Below are 23,510 nucleotides of genomic sequence, written 5' to 3'. Positions count from 1 at the left end.
ACATAAGCATACATAAGAGAAATTCGATACAAACATTTTCAATAAACAGTGAAAAAAGTTCATAGTGTATGTAATCATTTCATTAGATATGTGACATAAGAAATAAGAGATTGAAAAAAAGAGTGATACTTTTAAGAGGTTTATGAGCTAAAAAGGTTTGAAGTTTTGGTGGTTACATATGAAATTAATGGGTGAGATCAGGGAGGATGAGGAGCAGAGGCAGGACCAGTGAGTTCGGAGGTACTCTCTAGTGGCAGTTTTGAATTGATTTGGATGTTTGATGGACTTGATTTCTAGTGGTAATTTGTTCCATGATATGGAAGGATTGTAGCTGTAGAGGTTGCAGCCAATTTTAGTCTTGGGTTTGTATATTTGTAGTAAGTTATGGTCAGAGGTACGTAGTGACCTAGTGAGGGAATATTGAGTGATGAGGGGAGACAGGCTAGGGCAGAAGGATTTCAGGTATAGTATAGACAGAATTATTGGGTCTATATTAGAAGACCGAAGATGCATTCTTTCGAATGTGTCTTGGTTGAACTGAAAAGGCTGAAAACGCAAAATATCGAAGTGGTTGTTAAGCGAATTCTTTCCCTGGGAAAGAATTTGCTTGGACTTCGGTACTTTGCCGTTTTCGGCACTGTAGTGTGGTCTCAGAGTTGGTATATTTAAATAGGGGGTGTGGGGGGGGGGCTTTCGCTTACATAGGGTCGATTAAACACCGTTCGATTTTTTTTAAGCATTTAGTGATTTAATATAGACCCGAATTATTTGTAGTTGAGAGAGTAGAAGCTGGTGAGGTAATTCCATCCAGTTTAGGTATCTTAGTGAAAGACAATAATGCGATTTATAAGTTTGGTGAACAGCAAATCTGGAAACCTTGTTGTAAGTAGACTCTAGTTTAGTTAGTAGTGTGGAGTAATTGGTAATAATTTGGCAGCTACATAGAAGGCTAGGTAGGAGGTACACATGAGAGTGGATTATTTTTGCTTTGTTAGAAACATTTTGTTTTGAAAAAGAAGGCCACGTTTTTGGTGTGTCTTTTTGATGCAGTTGTTTACATGTAGATCAAACATGAGTTGGTCATCTATCGTTACTCCTAGTAGTTTTGTACTAGGTTCAACATTGAGGATGTTACTGAAGGACAGTACAGATAATGTAGATTTGAAGTGGGTGATGTTCTTTGGGAGAAATAGTAAGAGTTTGTCGTTTTAGGGTTAAGAACTAGCTGGCTGTCACAGAGCCAGGATTCGACCGAGTTAAAAGATGCTTGAGTTGCAGAGATAAGGTCAGAGGGAGTATCTGTGAAGGTGATGACGGTGGAGTCATCTGTGTATTATACTTGTGATTACTATGGACAGGAGGTGTAGAGTAGATTAGCGAATATACTGAATAGTAATGGGCCAAGGATAGATCCTTGAGGGACTCCCATTTTGATAGGAAGAGGAGGGGAGAGAGCTGAGAGCCATCTCTCACTGATTGCAGATGGTCAGTGAGATAGCTGGAAGACCAGGTAGTAGTAGAGGTAGAGAAGTATAGGTTCGCCACTATGTTCAGCAGAAGAGGTTGAGAGACTGTATCAAAGGCTTTTGAAAGGTCGAAGAATAGGCAGGAGACCAACTTATTATGGTCTCTGGCTACAGAAATAGTATTAATAAAGGATATAAGGGCAGTTGTAGTTCTATGCTTAGGGCGAAAACCATGCTGGGTAGGTGTGAGGAAGTTTTCCTGTACGTATTTCATGATTTGCTTGTGTATGTGTTAGAAAAATATGTATTAATGTGTGTATTAGCAATATGCTTAGTGCATTTAAAGCTTGAAAAAGAGTTAACACATTTATTCTATTTCATACTGCATAAATCTGTACAAACTGCAGTTGCTTTCTGACCTTGTACTGTTACTAAAAAGCTAAAATCTTGCTTGTGCCTTGGAAATTTACTGAGAAGCAGGTGATTTCTGCTTGCGTTAGGAAAATAATGAATAGAACAATACTACTTGTATGAAACTTAGACAAGAAGTTCCGCTGTGCCATGAAAAAATACACAGCTGTAGAAGTTACAGATAATTAGTACAAAGCCTGCTTGAAAATATGAACTCCAATCAGCATTTGCTTGTATCTGTATTAGAAAAGTACCTTGAAATGTAACACTGTACAACAGACGTTTGTAAACGGATTAATAGTTACCAAGGCCAGGTTATTTTTCTGAAAAGTTTCTCACAAATCTAGTCATGTCAGCAGAAAATCTGAGTAACATCTGCTGTAGAACAATACTGAAAGTTGTGCTTGATTACGTCAGCTTAGAAGGCCATGTCTTGTAAAATAGTATAAGAATGAACATACTTCCTGTTAGTAGTTAGACAAATCCTTGTATTTGCATGTTTTTGTTTCCTTGCTGCAAGTAAATTAAAGTGCCTTAACTGAACCTTACGTCTATTGGTCTTTGAAGTTTTTTCCTTTGACAGATTGGTCCTTCGGACCGGAAACCTTCACTTCGCCTCAGGTCAGACAGGCCAGGTGGCTTGAAACCGTACGGGGAAGAAACCACATCGGTTCTTCTTACTTGAAAAGTCCTCCGATTGAATTGTCGTACAAAAGAGGCCAGCCACTTTCTGATCTGCGACTGAAGGATGGGTTTACTCGAACCAGGTGATCAATCAAAAAGGCTCAGGTAAGGTGCATCTACCTTCTTTTTCTGTTTTAGATCAGGGACTAGATTTGTATTTGTTCTGTTAAGACTTTATTTATAAGTCAGGGACAGAAAGATTACTGTCTTGTCCCAGATCAGTAAAACAGAGCAGGTAGGCAGTCATTCTGAAGAGACTATAAAAATATCCGTGGTACCACGTTAAAAATAAGGAGTTACGTAATGATTAAAAGGGTAGAACAAAAATGGGTAATAATTGTACAAAAAGGTCCCAAAATCCACCGTTAACCGAGGACGAAATACATGCAGTCACAGCGTACTGATAATATTAAATACTACTCAAAATGGGTTAATAAGTATGAATTTGATGGTAAACTAGAAAAATCCTCACTTGTCAAACTTGTCAAACAGCTTTAAACCGATTCTAGAGGTCGGGTAAAAAAGCAATGTCAATTAGGAATTCCTCAGGCACACAGGTGGATTGAGGAAGTAAACCGAAGGGAACAAGAGAGTAATAATTCAAAAGCAATGTTTTTAGATAAGGAGACAATAACTTAGTAATAACGTCGGCCCCTCCACCTCCTTTACCAGAATATGAGGCAAGTGAACAAGTTAGTCCACCTCTGCGATATCCTGCTGTCACTATGAGTAGAGACACCACAAAAGCGAAACAGTTTATTAGAGATCCCATCGAGACCGGGTCTCGAACACGGGCAGGAAACTCAAAAGGGGACATTGAGTTATATCAAATGGGTAGAAATTCACGATTTATGAGTGAAGAAGAAATATGCCCACTTATAGAAGTTAATTTTAGAAAGTTCTTAGAAGATTTGCAGGGAATGAGGCTGAGTTGTAATTTAAACGGAGAAGAGGTAGAAAAAGTAGTCAGACAAATTGTGGGACCAGATTGGCACATGATTAGTGGCGACTGGAATCCCTGTGATATTGCGCTCAGGCCCCTCACACATAGCAGCGCAGAGTTAGACAACAGAGTGAAAGGTCTTACAGACCGAATCTCTGAAAAATGGAAGCCTAGGGCAGACTGGACTTGCATTAATCAATGCATCCAACAGGAAGGTGAAGCTATTGACCGATATTATGCCAGACTATTAGAATGTTTTAATAACCATTGTGGAATGCAGGTTCCTGAAGATCAGACACACGATTCCCCATACGAGCAGCAGTTAAAGAATGCATTTTGAAAGGCAGTATTGTACCTATAAGCAGCTTTATTACAAAACACATGGTAGATCATCGTACAAGCAGGTTACAGTCATTGTTGAATATGCTAGGCATGCCGAAAGGCATTTTAATAGCAAAAAGAAAAAGAAAGCCCAAGTATTTTCTGTAGAAGATGGAGCAGACGTATATGTAGTACAGTCTGGGGAAAAAGGGCAAGAGAAATGCCCAGGGAAACAAACAATCTGATCAACGATCAGAGGACTTTGAAGGGCGAAAGAAAAGGAGTGAATGTTTTAAATGCGGTAAGAAAGGACACTTGGCAAGGGATTGCAAGAAAAACAAGAAGGCAACCACGGTGGATAAGGAGGGTGAGGACTGACTATATGATAGTCAGGAATCACTAGAAGGGGATAGCGGAGAAAGGACAAATGAGTATGTGACAGAGGGAGTAGAGAATGTGACAGAAGAAATAGAGGAAGTGCAAGAAGTCACAGATAGTGAAAAAAATGAAATATTGGATTTGGCTTTATTGAGCTTAGAGCTCTATTTAGCAGACATGAAACCAGATGTTACACTCCTGGTAGAAGGGAGGGAAGTCAGATTCTTGTGTGACTCAGGGGCATCACGGACCCTGGTACATCCCTCCAAACTGCCAGAGAATTCAGAGTCACCTGATTACATATTAGTGAAACAGCTAATAGACAGCTGTATCGGGAGCCCCTCTCCCATAATATTGTGATAACTGATCCTGTTTCAGGATTGACCGAGAAAAGCAAAATTGTCGTATCTGCAAAATGCCCAGTAAACCTCTTGGGCAGAGACCTTATGCAGTTATTTGGTATAGCAGTAGTTCCGACTATGCAGGGTATGGAAGCACAGCGACAAATTGATACCTTTGCAGTACAATCGGAGGGTGAAATGTTTTATTGGTACAGCCAGGACTTGGTTATGACTGGTCCAGGGGCTGTGACCGAAGAGCTGATGAACGTAGCCATCAGCAAGTTCCCCTCCCTTGACATTGATAAACAGCATTTATTGCACTGTACTCTGTATTATTGTAATACACCAGGACCTGATAAGGAATATGAGCAAGAATTGTTTAGAAATCGTGCAAACAGATTGGTATTACGTAATCTGTACTGGGACACAGAAGGGAACAGTGTAGCCAGATGTTCATTGCCCCAGGAGTTCTTTGCACTCTATAAATCTAATCGATTACAACATGTTAGTTTAACTAAGGACAAAAATGTAAAATGGGTAGACTTAGGAGAAAAAGTCACGAGATGGGAAAAACAGACAGAGTTAGAACTGTCAGAACAGGGAATACAAATGCAGAAGCTGAATTGGATAACTCAGACCCACCCAGCTGTACACTTGCAGTCTAGCAAGGACAGCTGATTTGCACTCATATTGAAGGAGGAAGAGAATGCCTTATGGAATATACCAGAAAATCTCTGGTCGACAGGAAAATCAGATGTAGGACATATTCGTACAGCGGGACCAGTTACTATTACGCCAAAGTCAGCATTTAGACCACAAAAAAGACAGTATCCCTTAAGAAAAGATGCAGAGGTAGGAATCAAACCTATTTATAGCAGCTTTACTTAAGGAAGGGGTGCTGGTGGAGTCTCCTGATTCACCATGTAACACACCCTTATTTCCTGTTAAGAAAGTGAATGGAGAGTGGTGTATGGTCCAAGATTTACAAGCTGTAAATGACGCAGTAATACCAAGGACACCTACGGTGCCAGACCCACACACCATGTTGAATGATTTAAAACCTCAACATAAACATTTTTCTGTGGTAGATATCAGCAATGCGTTCTTTTCGATACCGATACACCCTGACAGCCAGCATTGGTTTGCATTCACATTTCAGGGGAAAAGGTATACATATACGCGACTACCACAGGGGTATTGTGAAAGTCCAACAATATTCTCACAAGAAATGGCAAGCAGCTTGGCGGGATTTGCCCCACCAAGAGGTAGTCAGATTTTGCTTTATGTTGATGATATCCTGCTGGCGTCCCCCACACAGCAAGATTGTAAAGAAGACACCATAGCGGCATTACAATATTTACCCACTGAAGGACATAAAGTAAACAAAAATAAACTGCAGCTTTGGAAAAAAAAGTTAAATACCTAGGATATGTAATATCCAAGGAAGGTAGGACATTAGATGAGGACAGAAAAATAGCGATTTTGCAAGCACCAAAATCCACTACCAAGAAAGAAATGATGTCCTTCCTGGGTACGACTAATTTTTGTCGGAGTTGGATTCCAAACTATGCCTTAGAATCTGCACCGTTGACTAACCCGATTTATAAAAAGCCTATAGCAGCACAGGATTTATTACAATGGACACCAGAAGCAGAATCTGCTTTCTGCAAACTGAAACAGTTAATAGCGTCCTCATTAGTTTTGGGATTATCAAACTATCATAAACGTTTTTTCCAAACTGTAGATTGTAAGCAAGGTTATATGACATCACTATTAACACAGCAGCAGCATGGGGACAAGCAACGCCCTACTGCTTATTATTCATCACAACTGGACCCAGTGGCACGGTCTTTACCTCACTGTGTACAAGCAGTAGTTGCAGCTGCAATGGCAGTACAGGCTTCGGCCGCAGTAGTGTTGTTCCACCCTCTCACATTGAGAGTGCCTCATGCAGTCGCGATTATTTTACTACAAGAAAAGGTAGCATATCTTTCCCCTGCTAGGCATCTTTCCTGTATGACTATATTGTTGAGCCAACCTCATATGACAACTGAACGGTATACAACTTTGAACCCTTCTACCTTGCTCCCAACCCCTGCAGATGGCACACCACACAGCTGCCTGCAGGTGATTGAGCAAAATGCACTGCCTAGAAAAGATCTTACGGATGTTCCCTTGGATAATGCTGAGGTGACATACTACGTGGATGGCTCATGCAAAAGGGGTCCTGCAGGACAGAACCTAGTAGGATATGCAGTAGTTTCTGACACAGACATTATAGAAGCAAAATCTTTACCACATAGTTTATCTGCACAGGCAGCAGAATTGATTGCCTTGACATGGGCATGTACCTTAGCAAAGGGTAAATGTGTGAACATTTTTACTGACAGCCAAGTATGCTTTTTCTACTGCACATGTTTTTGCGCAACAGTGGAAAAATCGAGGAATGATAACATCTACTGACAAACCAATCAACCATGCACAGTTTATTTTAGATCTTTTAGAATCTATTCAGTTACCTCAGAAAGTAGCTATTTGTAAATGCACAGCTCATACCAAGCAACAGGACAAGATTTCAAAAGGTAATGCGAGAGCTAATACAGCTGCAAAGCAGGCAGCTTCAGAAGTATTTCTTTTGAATGAGGAACTACAACCCTCTGAGATTTTAGACTTAGAAATGTTAAAGACAATGCAAACACTTACTATGCAAACTGAAAAACAAAGATGGGTAAAACAAGGAGCAATTCTCGAAAAGGAGCTGTACATCTCTAAAGAAGGAAAACCGATATTGCCGTCTAATTTGTTTAGATATGCAGCTTTGTTGAGCCATGGGCAGTGCCATGTCTCAACAGGGGGGATGGTACAGCTGGTGAACCAAGTGTTCACGACATACGGATTTACAAACTACTCTAAAAAATTTTGTTCGTTATGCCACATCTGTAATAAACATCATGCACAAGGGGCGTTAAAGCCCAAGCAAGGGAGTTTCCCTACACCACCGTATCCATTTCATTCTATTTGTATGGATTTTATAGAGTTGAATAAATGTGAACATAAGAAGTATTGTCTTGTCATTGTAGATATGTTTTCCAGATGGGTGGAAGCCTTTCCGACTAAAAATCCAGAAGCTACAACTGTGGCCAAAGTGCTTCTTAAAGAAATCATCCCTAGATTCGGCATTCCGGAAAGGATCTACAGTGACAACGGCACACACTTCGTGAATCAGACCATACAGCAGTTAAGTAGACATTTTGGTATTTCTCTAAAGAATCATTGTGCGTATCACCGACAATCAGCAGGGCTAGTAGAGAGGCATAATGGGATTTTAAAGAGTAAGCTAAGAAAATTAATAACAGAAACGCTGAGAAACTGGGTGTACTGTCTTGCCCCTGGCACTGTTGAGCATGAGAACTGTTCCGAATGCAAAAGGATTGACTCCTTTTGAAAAGCTCTTTGGAAGGGCTTACTATATACCTCAGAGGAAATCTCTCATGCCCGCAGACCAGGAAGCTGACAGTACATTAGCAGAGTATATGCGTAATTTGTTAAATTCTAAACATTTGTTGCAGTTAAATTCTGTTTCAGATAAAGAACGAACCAGTCTGTCAGAAGTGGCAGTGCCCCCTGGAGCGTGGATCTGGCTGAAGATAGTTAAGAGGAAAAATTGGGCACCTCTGAAGTGGGAAGGTCCATATCAAGTGCTTTTGTCAACACCCACTGCAGTCAAAATTGCAGAGCGTGCCTCCTGGCTCCACTTGATGCACTGTAAATTAGTTAAAAACTTTGAACTGGACAAAAATCTTGTTACATGCCAAGAACAAAAATGATAGAGTCCAGAAGAAACAGAATGCAGAACAACCCTTTCCTCAGAAGTATTGCATAATCATCCTGTTAACTGTATTAGTGACAATAATCTTTTTGTTGTGGCCTTTTCTTTTCCCAGCCACACAGACTGAACTGAATAAACGTGAAGCGTTACTCATAAACTGGCATCCAAACTTTAACACTTACCAGGCAATTAAATATGTGTATGCTGAGACTTTCAATGTTTCGAATTGCTGGATTTGCACAGCTTTGCCGACAGCATACGGGGGGGGTTATTAATGAGTACAGTCCCCCTAGGGGTCAATGAGACCTGGGAGAACTCGATTTATGATACCTCAACCATTACAGCACAAGATAAAATAGCATTGCAATTGTCTGTTCCACAAAAGGGAACTGTGTGTTTTTATAAAAATGATACTGTTCAGGTGGGTTTGAGCAATTGCAATGTGACTGTTCCTTATAGATGTTACACTAAAGGTAACAAAGTAGAGCTTTATTGTACTACAAACTATGATTTATTTCTTGGATTGATGCACAAAACACTTGATGAAGTAAAACATAATTCTGTTATTTATAAACAGCTGTCTATAATTGACAGAAAAATGTTTAATGCAGGGCGAGTGTACATTCATAGCAAGGTTACTACTAAAGTAAAGGATTGTTATTTTGTGTGTGGCAGAAAGGCATACAAATGGTTACCTGAGAATTGGTCCGGTAGTTGTTTCTTGGGTTACCTAGTTCCGGCCATACGACACACTGCAGTTTTGCCTCATGGGAAAATTCAAAATGTCCAAGAAGTTGTCAAGAAACCTGTAAATCTAGTGGGACAAATCGATGCGCGTTGGAAAGACCATCACTCTCTAGGCAAAGGACTGACACACATGGACTTGTGTGATAGCGTTATATCGTGGGCAGGCATATTACCAGCATATGGAGCAGTGAAATCGATCTGGGAGCTGAGAAAACTGTCAAAACTTCTCGAGGTAATGAGCAACGCAACTTTTTCTGCTCTCGAATTGGTGACTGATGAACTGAATGCTATGAGAACTGTAGTGCTCCAAAACCGCATGGCTCTCGACTTCACCCTAGCGGCGAGAGGTGGTACGTGCGCTTTAATCTAAGAAGAATGCTGTTCATATATTCCTGACCATAAACACGAGATAGACAATCATCTTGAGGTAATTCAGCAAGTGTTGGCCATGGCCATGACCAAACCAGGCCCAAACCCACTGACGGACTTTTTCCAGAAATGGTTTGGGGGTGGGGTACCATCCTAATGAACATCCTGATTGCCATTTGTACAGGTATGCTCCTACTGGGAGTGTGTGTTTGTTGTGGTATCCCCTGCATGAAAAGGTTGATTAAAGACCTTATTGACATGTCAGTTTCTGAAACCTTATATCAAAGTACTGAGTTTGAAGAACTGTTAAAAGACTAAAAATGCTTCCATAAGTTTAAACTGAATGACTCTCTTAACTGCAAATCCTGAGTGGAAGAGGTTAGGAGAAGAAAACAAACTGTTTATGCTTATTTTGAAAGTAGAATAAAAGCAAGGGATGACTTGCACCTGTCACCCCTGGGCTTCCGGATATTGGCAAAGGCTCTTGCCACCCCCATAGTGCCTTTTTTAGGCAAGGCTCAAATTCTAAACCTACCACCCTAGAACACCAAAAAGGAAAAAAACTAAGGGTAATGCTGCTCAATGCCAGAAGTCTCAATCTCAAGATGCACGCACTCGAGGCCCTTCTCAATATGGAGAACGTAGATGTCTGTGCTGTGACAGAAACCTGGTTCAAGGCTCCTGAGAGCACCCCAGAACTAACAGGTTTCACCTCATATCATGCGTTCCGGCCCCAAAATCCGGACAACACCAAGAAAGGAGGGTGTCCATATTCATAAAGGACACCCACACCTCAAGGTTGGTGGCAACGCACGATGCATCGGAGACCATCCAGGTGCAATTAACCATAGGCAAGACTGCTCTGCAATTTGTAGCATGTTACAGGCCACCCTCTCAAACTCAGGAACCTCACATGGCCTTCCTGAAAACATTGGAGGGGATAAATGTATCTCCAAACACCATCATACTAGGTGACTTCAACTACCCTAATATAGACTGGGAACACTACTCAAGCCCGAACACTGTAACCCAAAGATCCTGGAGTTCATAAACTCAAATGCCATGGAACAACTAGTCACCATCCCCACAAGAGGAGAAAACATACTTGATCTCATAATCACGAACATGGGATCAAAATGTTCAACACCGGAAGTATACCCCTCACTGGTGAGATCAGATCATAAACTAATCTCGCTGGAGGTCCTCATCCCGCCCCCACCTGAAACAAAAAAGACCACAGTGAAAAACTTCTCAAAAGCCGATTTCACACTTCTAAAAACTAGTGTGGTCTCCTTTAAGGCCCCTGAGCCAGTGGTAAACATTACTCAAACCGCTGAATCACTTACAAATGCCTTCTACCAGCACCTACAGGACTGCATGGATCAGGCAATCCCAAACAAAACTAAGACTCTCTGTACCAAAGGCAAGCATCCAGTCTGGTGGACCCCAGCCATAAACAAGCTCTACAACAAAAGGAGGAAGCTACTACAAGATAGAGCAAAATCCTTGAAAGGTAAGACACCTTTGATCATTATAAGTAAAAAACTAAGAGCTCTCATAAAATCATCCAAGGCAAATTTTGAGAGAAAAATCGGCAAGGACTCTAAAGACAATCATAAGGCCTTCTTTAGCTATGTTAGAAACCTAGGAGGAAACTCCCAGATATGCTCAGAATTAGTTCAAAATGATGTGAAAATTACTGAACCTACACACATTGCTAACATACTGGCTGACAGGTTCAGTGCAAACTTCTCCCCCCGCTCCCGCCCAAAAGGAGAGATATCTATTCCAGAGGATTGTAGCCGCCCAAACATCTCCAACGCCCAGGTGACAACTGCCCGCACTAAGCCAAAAACACAGCATCCATGGGACGGATGGTGTCCGCGCTGTGTGCTTCATGAACTCAACGAGGAATTAAACCCACAGTTAGGACAGCTGTTTAATCTTAGCCTCACCTCAGGATACGTACCCAAGGAGTGGCGCACGCACTGTGGTCCCACTTCATAAGGGCGGTGCCTCCACAGACCCTGGAAATTACCGCCCCATTAGCTTGACAAGCCTTATCTGCAAAGCCATAGAGAGGATCATAATGGAACTCATAAATAAAGACATAGGGAACTTGCAGACTTTGGATCCAACCCAGTTTGGCTTTGTCAAAGGCAGATCCTGCCTCTTAAACTTGGTTGACTTTTTCGAGACAGTCATCAAGGCCATTGATGAGGAAAGGCAGTCCATACAGCCTACCTCGACCTGGCAAAGGCCTTCACACAATACCCCACTCAGGTATCATCGAAAAACTCATCAGCTTGAATGTAAACCCATACATCACAAGATGGGTTGTAAACTGGCTAAGTGACAGAACCCACAGGGTCAGAGTTGCTGGAGCCATGTCAGACTCAAAGCCTGTCACAAGTGGTGTCCCACAGGGCTCAGTCCTGGGTCCACTCTTGTTCGGCATCTACTTTTCTGAAGTACAAGCAAACACAGGAGGGTTATGGCTGACAAAGTTTGCAGATGACTGCAAACTGGGCCATAGTCGAAAACACATCTGACACAGATATCCTCCAGAAGGGCCTCACAGAAACGGATAACTGGTGCCAGAGCCATGGCCTGAAGTTAAACGCCAAAAAATGCATAGTCATACCCTTTGGGAAAAACAAGGTTACCCCTAGCTACCATATAGGTGGCAATCCACTGAGCACAGAAAAAGTCATCAGGGATCTGGGGACCCAAGTTGACAGTAGCCTTCGCTTGACACTCATGTTGCTAAAGTAGTTAGGAAAACCTTCTATATCGCCCACCTGATCATGAAGGGATTCACATCTAGATCAAGGGAGGTCATCGTCCCCTTGTACTCATCACTCATTAGACCTATGATTGAGTACAATGCCCCGTTCAGAATGTATCTGACCGGACACCTGCTGCAGCTTGAAAGGCCCCAAAAGTTCCTCACCAAAAGGATAAAGGGTCTCAAAAATATGTTTTATGCTGCCCTACTGAAAGAACTCCAGCTCTATTCAGTCTCATACCGCTTGCTCAGAGGTGACCTGTGCCTGACATATAAGGCCATGTCAACCAAGATTTGATGAATATGCTTTACCTCAAAAAATCTAGATCCCTCAGAACGACAAGGGCGGGAGACTTAAACCTTGACACGGTTATAAATAGAACGTGCTGGAGGGACAGATTCATCACCCAGAGACTCCCTATGCTGTGGAACAAAATCCCGATACATGTGAGGCAGAGCACCTCGCTGGCCTTGTTCAAGAGGAATCTTGACCAATGGATGGGAGATCGCAGATATACCCCAGGGATTACTTCAGTGTCACTGCTTGACAGAGGCACAGAAAAATGATAGGCATAGTTTTTATTCAAACTAAAGGGGTGGCGAAAGCCACATAACTATGGGCTAGGCTTATAAATGCCCTTGGGCAGATAGCCTAGTATGAACCTATGAACCTATGAACCTAATAGGGGGGGAATGCTAGAAAAATATGTATTAATGTGTGTATTAGCAATATGCTTAGTGCATTTAGAGCTTGAAAAAGAGTTAACACATTTATTCTATTTCATACTGCATAAATCTGTACAAACTGCAGTTGCTTTCTGACCTTGTACTGTTAGCTAAAATCTTGCTTGTGCCTTGGAAATTTACTGAGAAGCAGGTGATTTCTGCTTGCGTTAGGGAAATAATAAATAGAACAATACTACTTGTATGAAACTTAGATAAGAAGTTCCGCTGTGCCATGAGAAAATACACAGCTGTAGAAGTTAGATAATTAGTACAAAGCCTGCTTGAAAATATGAACTGCAATCAGCATTTGCTTGTATCTGTATTAGAAAAGTACCTTGAAATGTAACACTGTACAATAGACGCTTGTAAACGGATTAATAGTCACAAAGGCCAGGTTGTTTTTCTGAAATGTTTCTCACAAATCTAGTCATGTCAGCAGAAAATCTGAGTAACATCTGCTGTAGAACAATACTGAAAGTTGTGCTTGATTACGTCAGCTTAGAAGGCCATGTCTTGTAAAATAGTATAAGAATGAACATACTTCCTGTTAGTAGTTAGACAAATCCTTGTATTTGCATGTTTTTGTTTCCTTGCTGCAAGTAAATTAAAGTGCCTTAACTGAACCTTACGTGTATTGGTCTTTGAAGTTTTTTCCTTTGACAGTATGCATTTTTCCAGTATTTTTGAGAGTAGTAAGAGGATCACAATGGGTCTAAGTTTGTAATGTCAGAGGAGTTATCTACTTTGTGAATGGATATGGTGTAGAATTCTTTCCAGATAGATGGGACCTTAGATTCTGAGATGGAGCAATTAGGACCGATACAGGGAGGGCAAGGAATTCAGCAGCAATTTTTAGGAAATGGGTTGTCAGCAGAAGCAGAGTAGGGTTTAAGTTGAGAGAGCAAGGATTTTATATAGTTAGTGGGTACAGTTGTAAGAGAGAAAGTGGTAGAGGAGTTAAGAGTAGGAAAGGATTTGGAAACGTTAGTTGAGTTGGTAGTACAGAGGAAAGAATGTATCAACTTAGATATGTATTCAATGAAATAGGAACTGAATGAGGTAGCTTTTTCTTCTGGTAAGTTGTTTGGGCAGGGCTTGGGATGGGTTACCAGGTGCAGGATTTGGTTTAAAGAGTTCCAGAATTTATTTGGATCTGTTTTTTGGGCAGTTGGGGGGGGGGGGGGGTTAAAGAAGTTCTTTTTGTCTTTGTGGATGTGTTTTTTTGCCTGATTTCTTAGTTCTTTATATTTTTGCAAATGGGAAGTGAGCTTAATTTTTACCCACCATTTCAATGCCCTGTCCTCTAGTTTTCATTAGGATGTGGGTGGCATTGGTAAGTCAAGGGGATACATTAGATTTGAAGTGAACATTGTGGGGTGGAGCAAGAGAGTTAAGAATGTTAAGGTAAGTAGAGCTGAAAGAGTGGACAGCTTCATCAAGGGGGAGATAGGTTAGATGTGTCCAGTTTATCCTGGAGAGGAGGGCATTAAAAGTCTAAGGACAGATACTGATGTGGGCCAACCTCTGATGAAGAGGTCAGAGACCCTGAATCTTGACAGAGCCAAAGGACACCTGCCCCATCCTCTGTCTGAGGCACCTGTAAAAAGCTCTTGAGTCGGGACTGGAGCCTGGAAAGGAAGCTCTGGTTTGAGAAAAGGTTGATGAATCCACCACTAAAGCTTGAACTTGAAACAAGGACGGAAGGAAGGGAACTGGGAAGTCCAGGGGTGGAAATGTTGGAGACACAATGACTTGAGGTACCACTGTAGCTTTCTCAAGTGGAGCCTGGCCAAAGACAGCATGGGAATGGTGGAAGCCATGAACAAGAGGACCCTGAGAAAGTCCCTGGCTGTCAATGGAACCAGAAGAAGAGAATGGAAAAAGGCAGTAAGAGACAAGGCCGTGGGGACAGGCAGAGATGAGAGCCTGGGGGTGGTCTGCCCGCAACTAAGGAAAATATGAGCCTGAGAAGAGGTCAGAGCTCATTTCTGGAAGTTTAAGGTGAATCCCACACTATGCAACAGAGAAATTGTAAACTGGAGATCTGGAAGTAGAGCATCAGGGAAAGAAGCTTGAATGAGTAGATCATCCAGATATGGAAAGAGACATACTCGAAATAAAGGAATCTTGACACGGGCGTTGAGCTGGGAAAGGTCCAGAATTGGTCTCCAAGTGCCCTCCTTTCTGGGAACTAAAATTATTCTGGAATAAAAACTCTCCTTACTTGGGCAGAAGGCACAGCTTGAATGGTGCCCTGGACCAAAACAGAATGGAGCAACCCTTGGAAAAGGAGGAAGTTATTGCAGAGGAGGTTTAGGGTTGCCCAAAAAGGTAGGAAGGGATTTCCAGACCATGACATACCCCTGGTGGATAACAGACAGAACCCAACAACCAATTTGGAAGAGAAAGGGAAAGCTGGAGGAATAAGGGAACAGGGGTAGCAAACTGTCAAATGGAACCCGGCTTATCCTGAAAAGCAGGTTTCTGGAAAACAGGGGTTTCAGTAGACTTTGCACACATCTGGAACCCTTTTTTCCCTTGAGTGTAAGGCCAGACTGTCTGCAAACAAAAACTGATTTGTAGGGGGCAATTCCTCTGAAACTTAGAAATAAGAGAAACAAAAATATGTTTCAACTCCTGCAAGGCTTTCTTTACGCTTATCCTGGAGAGACATGACAAGTTTAGTAGCAACAACAGAAAGACTTGTACTCTCCAAAGGAGCATCCAATAATTTGGCCTTAATGTCATCAGGCAAAGTTTGAAGATGAAGTCAAAAATTACACCTCATAGCAGAAATAAAGGCAGCAGTCCTGCAGAAGCCATCAGCTGCATCGTAACTGCATTTTGATAGAGTGGCAAGCAACTTGAGAGGTACAGCCCAACAGGGAAAGGGTAGAAGCCTTCCCCTTAAGAGTCAGGAAGTTTAGAAACCATTTTGGAAACCTGAGAAAGGTGGGCCAAAACATACCTGGTCATATGAGTCCGGTAGTTGAGAAGGGTGGGAGGAAGCAGAGCAAATCATGTTGCAGAGGAAGACTTTCAGTTTTTAGAAATAATGTAATTTAACAATACAGACACACAAACAATGAATCATGGGGATCAGTTTTGCAATTACAATAGGTGTCTTTACTCTAGGTGCATGATATGTCTTAAGCTTTTGTTGCAAAAGTTACCGATAAATTTTATTTTAATTTATATTTAAAAAAAACACATTTTCCTAGGACCCCAATTATGTTAATCTGGGATAAAGTACAGCTGTGTAAGTAAACTTACCAATAACAACAGATGTTCAATTGATCGCTACTACAGAAGCCTTAGCTACTTGGGTAGATTACCATAGATAAAAGAGACTAGAAGGAGAAAGGATGAGGGTCCAGCAGCCTCTGGAGATTGCTTCTCCAGGAATAGTATAGGCTTTCCTAGGACCAATCTAGTTTATAGTGCTTTGTAAAGTCATGTGCAGAAGAATGTTGCTGCATCTAGAATACTTCCAGAATCCAACCCTTTATAAAAAGAGATAGATGAAACAAATGCCCTCGTACACTGAGTCTTGACCTTGCCAAGAACTGACTTCTTATTGTGGGTATAACAAAAGGGGATAAAATGGGACAACCATTTTGATAGAGACCACCATTGCCCTTGAAGGTTTGGAAGCTTGCTGGCTGTTATAACCTTAGCAGGATATAACCCATAAAACTAAAGCTACTGCAGCAGTGATCATAATGATGAACATCTGGAAATAAGATCTTCCCAAACTCACTGCTGCTTGTGAATCTGTCATTATACCACTGCTAATTTGAGGTAACACCTTTAAAATAAAAATGGCCAACATAAATGGAGCTATAATGTGGCTTCTCAGTTTCAAATTTCCAAACCATGTTGCTGAAAACACCACCACAATACCTCCAACCTCTAAAAAGTAGTGATAAGTTAAGTGAGGAAAGAAGTAGGTGTTTTTAAAATGCCCTGAATCTTCTAGTGCAAATACCCAGGCTGCAAATGTTACAAGATCTTCACCATGAAATGGCTACTGCTGATATATGCAGTACTACAAATGCCCTTACCTTCTTGCTTCGTGACAGCTGTATTTATCCTTCCTTTCAAGATGTAAATGTTACCAGTCAAAGTTTTCAGCTGGTTACTTTTAATACGTTCTGTAATAACATTGCTGTGCCACAACATACCACCCAAATCCCTAAAAAAGAAATCACCATATACTTCTTAATTACAGCTTCTGAAGAAACAAGTTGAAAATGCAGTCTAGTCTATTGTTTAGACACATTTCTAGAACTTTCTTAATGCAAAGCAAAACTCCAAATAGATATCTAATGTCTGACAAAACATTATGAAAAAAGAAGTTTTGTACTCACCATAATGTTCCATCTGTGTTGTCCAGTTTCATTCTTCCTCGACTAATAATTTGGATCCAATCCTCGGATCTGACTCAGCCATTACACTAGCTCTTGGCCTGCAAAAACTCTCAAGCTCCTTTCCTATCCATAATGCACCAACCCCTAACATCTCTCAGACCTTGTTTGTTGCTTGACAGGAAGACTATAGCTGATATGCCATCACTGGAGTTCAATACGAAGGACGTTAATGTCCTTGACGCCTCTCATTCCTCCAGAAGTCAGTCATTAAAAATGGTGGGTGGGGAGTTAAGGAAGAATGAAAATGGACAACATGGATGGAACATTATGGTGCGTACATTATCTTTATCTGATTATGTCAATTTTCATTCATTCCTCAACTGATGTGACAGAGTCCCCAGCTAACTAAAATCCTGGGTGGATTCTAAGGAAGGATATTCCTGAGTACGGTTGAGCCAACGGCTGCTCTTCCCCTCAAGACCAGATCTACTTGGTAATGAGTGATAAAAGTATGATGATTTGACCAGGCTGCAGCTGCACATACATCGCCTAGGCTGGAAAGCAGAAGTTGTTGCCATGGATCTGGTTGAGTGAGCCTTTTATGGTTTTAGTGAAGGAGATTCAATTTAATGTAGATAAATGAAATGCAATCTGTCAGCCATCTAGCTAGAGTTACCTTTGTAACCGATTCGCAGAGTTTAGTACATGCATATGAAATAAACAATTGATCTGTCTTTCTAAACTCTTCTGTTCTGTGTTGGTAGAAATGTAATTGTCTATGAACATCCAACAAGTGCACTATATATTTTCCGTTATTTGCAAATTTTGGAAATAATACTGCCAAGTTAATGGATTGATTCAAGCTGGATTCTGACACCACCTTAGGAGGGAAGGAAGGAAGCTCTGGGACGTAACGTGACCCTATCCTTATAAAAAAATCAAATATGGAGGTTCAGAAGATAACACCTGAAGTTCTGAAATTCTTCTACCAGATATAACTGCCACTAAAAATATATTTTTCCATGTCAAAAATTTAAGATAACATTTAACTGACAGTTCAAAGGGAGAATGAATAAAGTTTTACAGTACCAAATTTAAATGCCATGGTGGCGTAGGGTCCTTGTAATGGGGTCTTGCAAGACAGTACCTCTCAAAAAGGCCTTACACACTTTACAGGAAGTCAGTAAAGAACTCTGAAATGTTGCATGAAAGTTAGAGATTGCGGCAAATTTGACTTTAATAATTGATGAGCTAGCACCTTCATTAAATAAACTCACCAAAAATTCCAAAACAGACTGAATTGGAGCCGAGAAGGGGTCTATCTGATTTTGTTCTGCCCAACAAACAAAACTTTTCCATTTACACCTGTAGAGTTTCCTAGTAGAGGGTTTATGGGAAGATAAAAGTATGAAACAGACAGGAAGAGAGCATTGGTTGTCTAGCTATTAAAGGAATTGGAGAAACCACGCTGTTAGCTTGAGGTTTGAGATATCCGGGTGAACTGTGCTTGTCGGGTGAGACAGGAGGTCTGGACTTGGATCCAGAATCAAAGGGGGACATAGCAGATGAGGCCAAAGGAAGGGAAACCAAATCTGTCAAGGCCAGTAAGGTGCAATGAGGATGACTACTCTTCCACTGTGCTTTCTGCAAGAATTTGTTAATTAAGGGGATCGGACGGTAAGCATATAGAAGACTGTGGGCTAATTGTGGAGTAGACCATTCCTCGCTGATTCCCCCAGCAGGGAGATTAGAGCAAAAAAAGTTGCTGCCCTTGTTTAGGGGAGAGGAAAAAAGATCACAGCAAGGCTGGCCCCACTGACTGAAAATCACGTGTCACTTTGTTGTTGAGAGACCACTAGTAAAAAGCGGTTACACTCTGAGGGCTTCTTGACATAGGGTGTAAGACCTGGTTCCCCTCTGCTTGGTGACATACCAAACTACTGACGTACTGTCTGCCTAGATTGCAACTGTTCCAAGAGGGAGTGTGTATTGGAATGCCTACAACACCAGAAGCACCGCTCTCATCTCCAGAACACTGAAGTGCAAGTTGGCCTCTTCAGAGGGCCAAGTGCCTTGGACAGTTTGCCCCAGAAAATGCCCGACAAACCCAATCTGGGAAGCAACCGTGGTCACTATGGCCTTTGGCTGGGGGAGGACGAAAGGATGACCTTGTAATACCTGTTGTGAATGCATCCACCTGCAAAGTTATCTTTTGCATACTTGAGTGATTCTTGTCTTTGCTGACATAATTTGAGAAAGTACTGACTACTGTACTGCTAGCATCCACTGTAGAATTCTCATGTGGAATCTCGCTAAAGGAACTAAAATTATTGCCGCTCATATTGACCCCAGGGCTTGCAAAGTCAATCAGGCTAAACTTCTGTTTCTATAAACTATTTTCCTGATCTTCATTCTTATCATTTGCACTCTTGACAAAGGAAGAGAAGCTACCATAAATGTTGTGTTGAATGCTGCTCCCATAACTCTAATGTCTATGTTAGTTGTAAGTGAGACTTGTTGGAATTTATGGTTATTCCGAGATGTGAACAAATCTGTAACATTTGATTTTTGATGTTGTACTTCTATCAATCAATGCCTGGTCGGGGCAGTAATAAGCCAGTCGTCTAAATATGGAAACACCCGGAATCTTTGCAGTCTCAAGTGAGCTGCTACCACTGTCATGCATTTGTTGAACACCCTGTGGGCTGTAGTGAGGCCAAAGGGCAGTGCTCTAAACTGATAGTGACTGGCTCCCAGCTGGAAGCGTAACTACCTTCTGGATCACCTGTTCATCTTATGTGACAGTGCGCATCCTGAAGATCTATCTAGCACATCCAGTCGTCCTTGTCCAGAAAGGCCTGAATGGAATGAACAGTGACCATCTGGAACTTTGTGTGTCGAGCTGACTTTTTCAATACACTGAGATCCAAAATTGGTCTCCAGCCCCCTTTTTTCTTTGCTACTAAAAAGAATGTTGAGTAAGCTCCGAATTCTATTTGGTCTGGTGGGACCTCTTGGATGATTCTTCTTAGAAGCTTTTGAATTTTCAATGTTGCTGCTTTCCTCTAACTGGGTGGAACATTGGGAAATTTTCTTGATAATGGAGGAGGTAGGGAAAAAGTGAATTATATGACCTCTGGAAATAACTCTCTGCACCCAAATATCTTTTGTTATAGCTAGCCAGTCTCTCTGGTGCAGAGTTAGATGACCCCAGACTACCTCCAGAAGTGTACAATCAGTCCTCCTTTCAGGAGCTCCGAAAGGGTTGGCTGGAAAAGGAATCTCTAGACTCCTGGTTTTGAGGGCCTCCTCTGCCACAGGGAAACTCCTTCCATTATAGCTCCTTCCTCTTCCTCTGGAGGAAGTATCCGCACATGTGTCCTGGAAAGGACTTTGGGACTTCCTGAACCACATTTTTCAACCTCCCCCTTGATTCCTGGAAAAGGTCCTTTGATGGGGTGAAAAATGCACAACACTACAGACAGGGTCTTTTCATCTTTCTCAGACCTGAAGAGTGCGTCCTTCAGTGTAGGGCCAAAGAAAAAAGAGCCATCAAGAAGTGCACTGATGAAAGAGGACTTGAAGGGCTCCACAGAAATCACACAGGCGTATCCAGCCAGGCCTCCTTATGGAAATGCCTGAACCCGCATCTCTTGAGGTGCTTTCTGCAGCATGCAACATAAGTCTCATGGACAAATTAAATATAGCTTGTAGGGTAGCCAACTGAGAGACTACTGAAGACTAAGCCTTAGCAGTTTTGGCTCCAGTAAGAGATTCTGAAAACTCTTTAATCGAATCTCTTTGAAGACTTGTAAAATGTGCCAGACAGTTCAGCAATTGGAGTGCAAAAGTTGCTGATGCATAAACACGTTTCCCAAATCAGTCCATCCCCCTAGACTCTAAGTTTACTATTAAAATCTTGAACATCAAAACACATTTTGTACACTAACACTGAAAAAATTTCCAAATTCCTGAATACTAATTAGATAAATATGTCGAAAACACATCAATTAGAAATTATCAAAGCAATGGCTTCAACATTTCTGAACGTTTACTTGCTGACACTTACCTGTATGCTTCCCAGCAGTACGAACGTACACAGTTCAGTACTGCACATCACTTTAATTCATATTTTTGCAGGGGAGCAAGCCCCCCCCATGCCCCCCACACCCCCTGCAAATTACATACTCCAACTCAGAGATCACACTACAGTCAGGAAAACGGAAAATTTACCAATCCACACTGTACCACAATCTCTATTTGTAATGTCCACCTCATATAAGCAAATGTAAAATCGCAATTTGGCAATACAGGAATTAATCAACACACATAGGTTCATACTAGGCTATCTGCCCTAAGGCATTTATAAGCCTAGCCAGAGTGTGTTTGGCTTTCGCCACCCATTTTAAATTAATTTTGCTATGCCCTTTTTCGAGGTTAGTATACTGTGCCCCTGCCTAACAGTGACACAGAAGTGATACTCGGGGTAAACCTACGATCCCCCATCCATTCATCAAGATTCCTCTTGAAGAGAGTCAATGAGGGACTCTGCCTAACCTGGACTGGGATTTTATTCCAGAGAGAAGGGAGCCTCTGGGTTATGAATCTGTCCCTCCAGCATGTCCTATTTATTTCAGTGCTGAGGTTCAAGTCTCTCGATTGCGTAGCTCGATGGGATTTGGATTTTCTGAGGTGCAGCATGTCCATTAATTCCGGGTTGGACATGGCTTTATACATCAGGCACAGATCGCCACTGAGTATAGCTGGAGTTTCTTTAACCGGGCAGCATATGGCATCTGTTTGAGTCCTTTGATCATCTTGGTGAGGTACTTTTGGGGTCTTTCCAGTTGCTGCAGGTTGTCTGGTAAGGTACATCCCAAAAAGGGCATTGTACTCAATTATGGGCCTGATGAGGGATGAGTAAAGAGGCACGGTGACCTCCCCTGATCTAGATGCGAATCCCTTCATGATTAGGTGGGCTATATGAAATGTTTTTCTAACCACTTTGGCCACGTGGTTGTCAAATGAGAGATTGCCATCAACTTGGGTCCCCAGGTCCCTAATTACTTCTTCCGTACTTAATGGATTACCACTTATGTGGTAATTTGTGGGCACTTTGTTTTTGCCAAATGGGATGACTATACACTTTTTGGCGTTTAGCTTGAGGCCATGGCTCTGGCACCAGTTGTCTGTTTCTATGAGGCCCTTTAGGAGGATGCTTGTGTCGGCTGGAGAGTCGATTATGGCACCCAGTTTGCAGTCATCTGCGAACTTGGTCAGCCAGAGTCCTTCAGTGTTGGCCTGTACTTCTGAGAAATATATACCGAACAAGAGAGGTCCCAGGACTGAGCCTTGTGGGACGCCACTTGTAACTGGTTTGGAGTCTGACATGGCTCCAGCAATTCTAACCATGTGGGTTCTGTCCTTGAGCTAGTTTGCAACCCATCTAGTGACATAGGGGTTTATATTTAAGCTGGTGAGCTTATCTATAATGCCTGATTGGGGTATTGTATCAAAGGATTTTGCGAGGTCCAGGTAGGCTGTGTGGACCACCTACCCCTCGTCAATGGCCTTGGTGACTGTTTCAAAGAAATCGACCAGGTTTAAGAGGCAGGATCTGCCCTTAAAGCCGAACTGGGTAGGATCCAGTGTCTGTAGGTCCCTAATATCTTTATTTATAAGATCCATGATGATCCTTTCCATAGCTTTGCAGACCAAGCTAGTCAGGCTTATGGGGCGATAGTTTCCAGGATCCATTGAGGCACCACCTTTGTGGAGAGGGACCACCGTTGCTGTACGCCATTCTTTGGGTACATATCCTGTAATAAGGCTGAGATTGAACAGTAGTTTTATGTTTGGGTTTAGCTCTTCTTGGGGTTCATGTAGGACGCAGCCCAGGACAACGTCTGGTCCCATTGATGCTGTGTTTTTTGCTTTGGAGAGGGCGGCTCTTACCTGAGCATCTGAGATGTCAGGGGGGCAGCACTCTGCTGGGATAGATATTTGCCCTTTGGTGGGGAGAAGTTTGCGCTGAACCTGTCAGCTAGGATCTTGGCAATGTCTGTGGGTTCGGTGTATTTTTAGTCATTTTGGACCAATTCTGAGCATATCTGGAAATTCCCACCCAGGTTCCTAAC

The 23,510-nt window shown here is 41.9% G+C and overlaps 1 protein-coding gene across 3 annotated transcripts in view; it reads right to left on the bottom strand.

The window, feature by feature from the left end:
- Nucleotides 1-23,510, bottom strand: part of MIS18BP1 (MIS18 binding protein 1) — a 2,747,318-nt gene that overhangs the window by 2,142,501 nt on the left and 581,307 nt on the right. For all 3 annotated transcript variants that reach the window (XM_044074260.1, XM_044074258.1, XM_044074259.1), the window contains one exon: nucleotides 17,068-17,198. In XM_044074260.1, coding sequence (XP_043930195.1) covers nucleotides 17,068-17,198 — 131 coding nt within the window. The remainder of the gene's footprint in view (nucleotides 1-17,067; nucleotides 17,199-23,510) is intronic.

The sequence above is a fragment of the Protopterus annectens genome, chromosome 6.part0 (assembly GCF_019279795.1).
Source record: "Protopterus annectens isolate FY-2018-M chromosome 6.part0, PAN1.0, whole genome shotgun sequence".
Classification (NCBI taxonomy): Eukaryota; Metazoa; Chordata; order Ceratodontiformes; family Protopteridae; genus Protopterus; species Protopterus annectens.
Note: the sequence above shows the minus strand (reverse complement) of the source record. Positions and strands in the feature narration are given on the sequence as shown.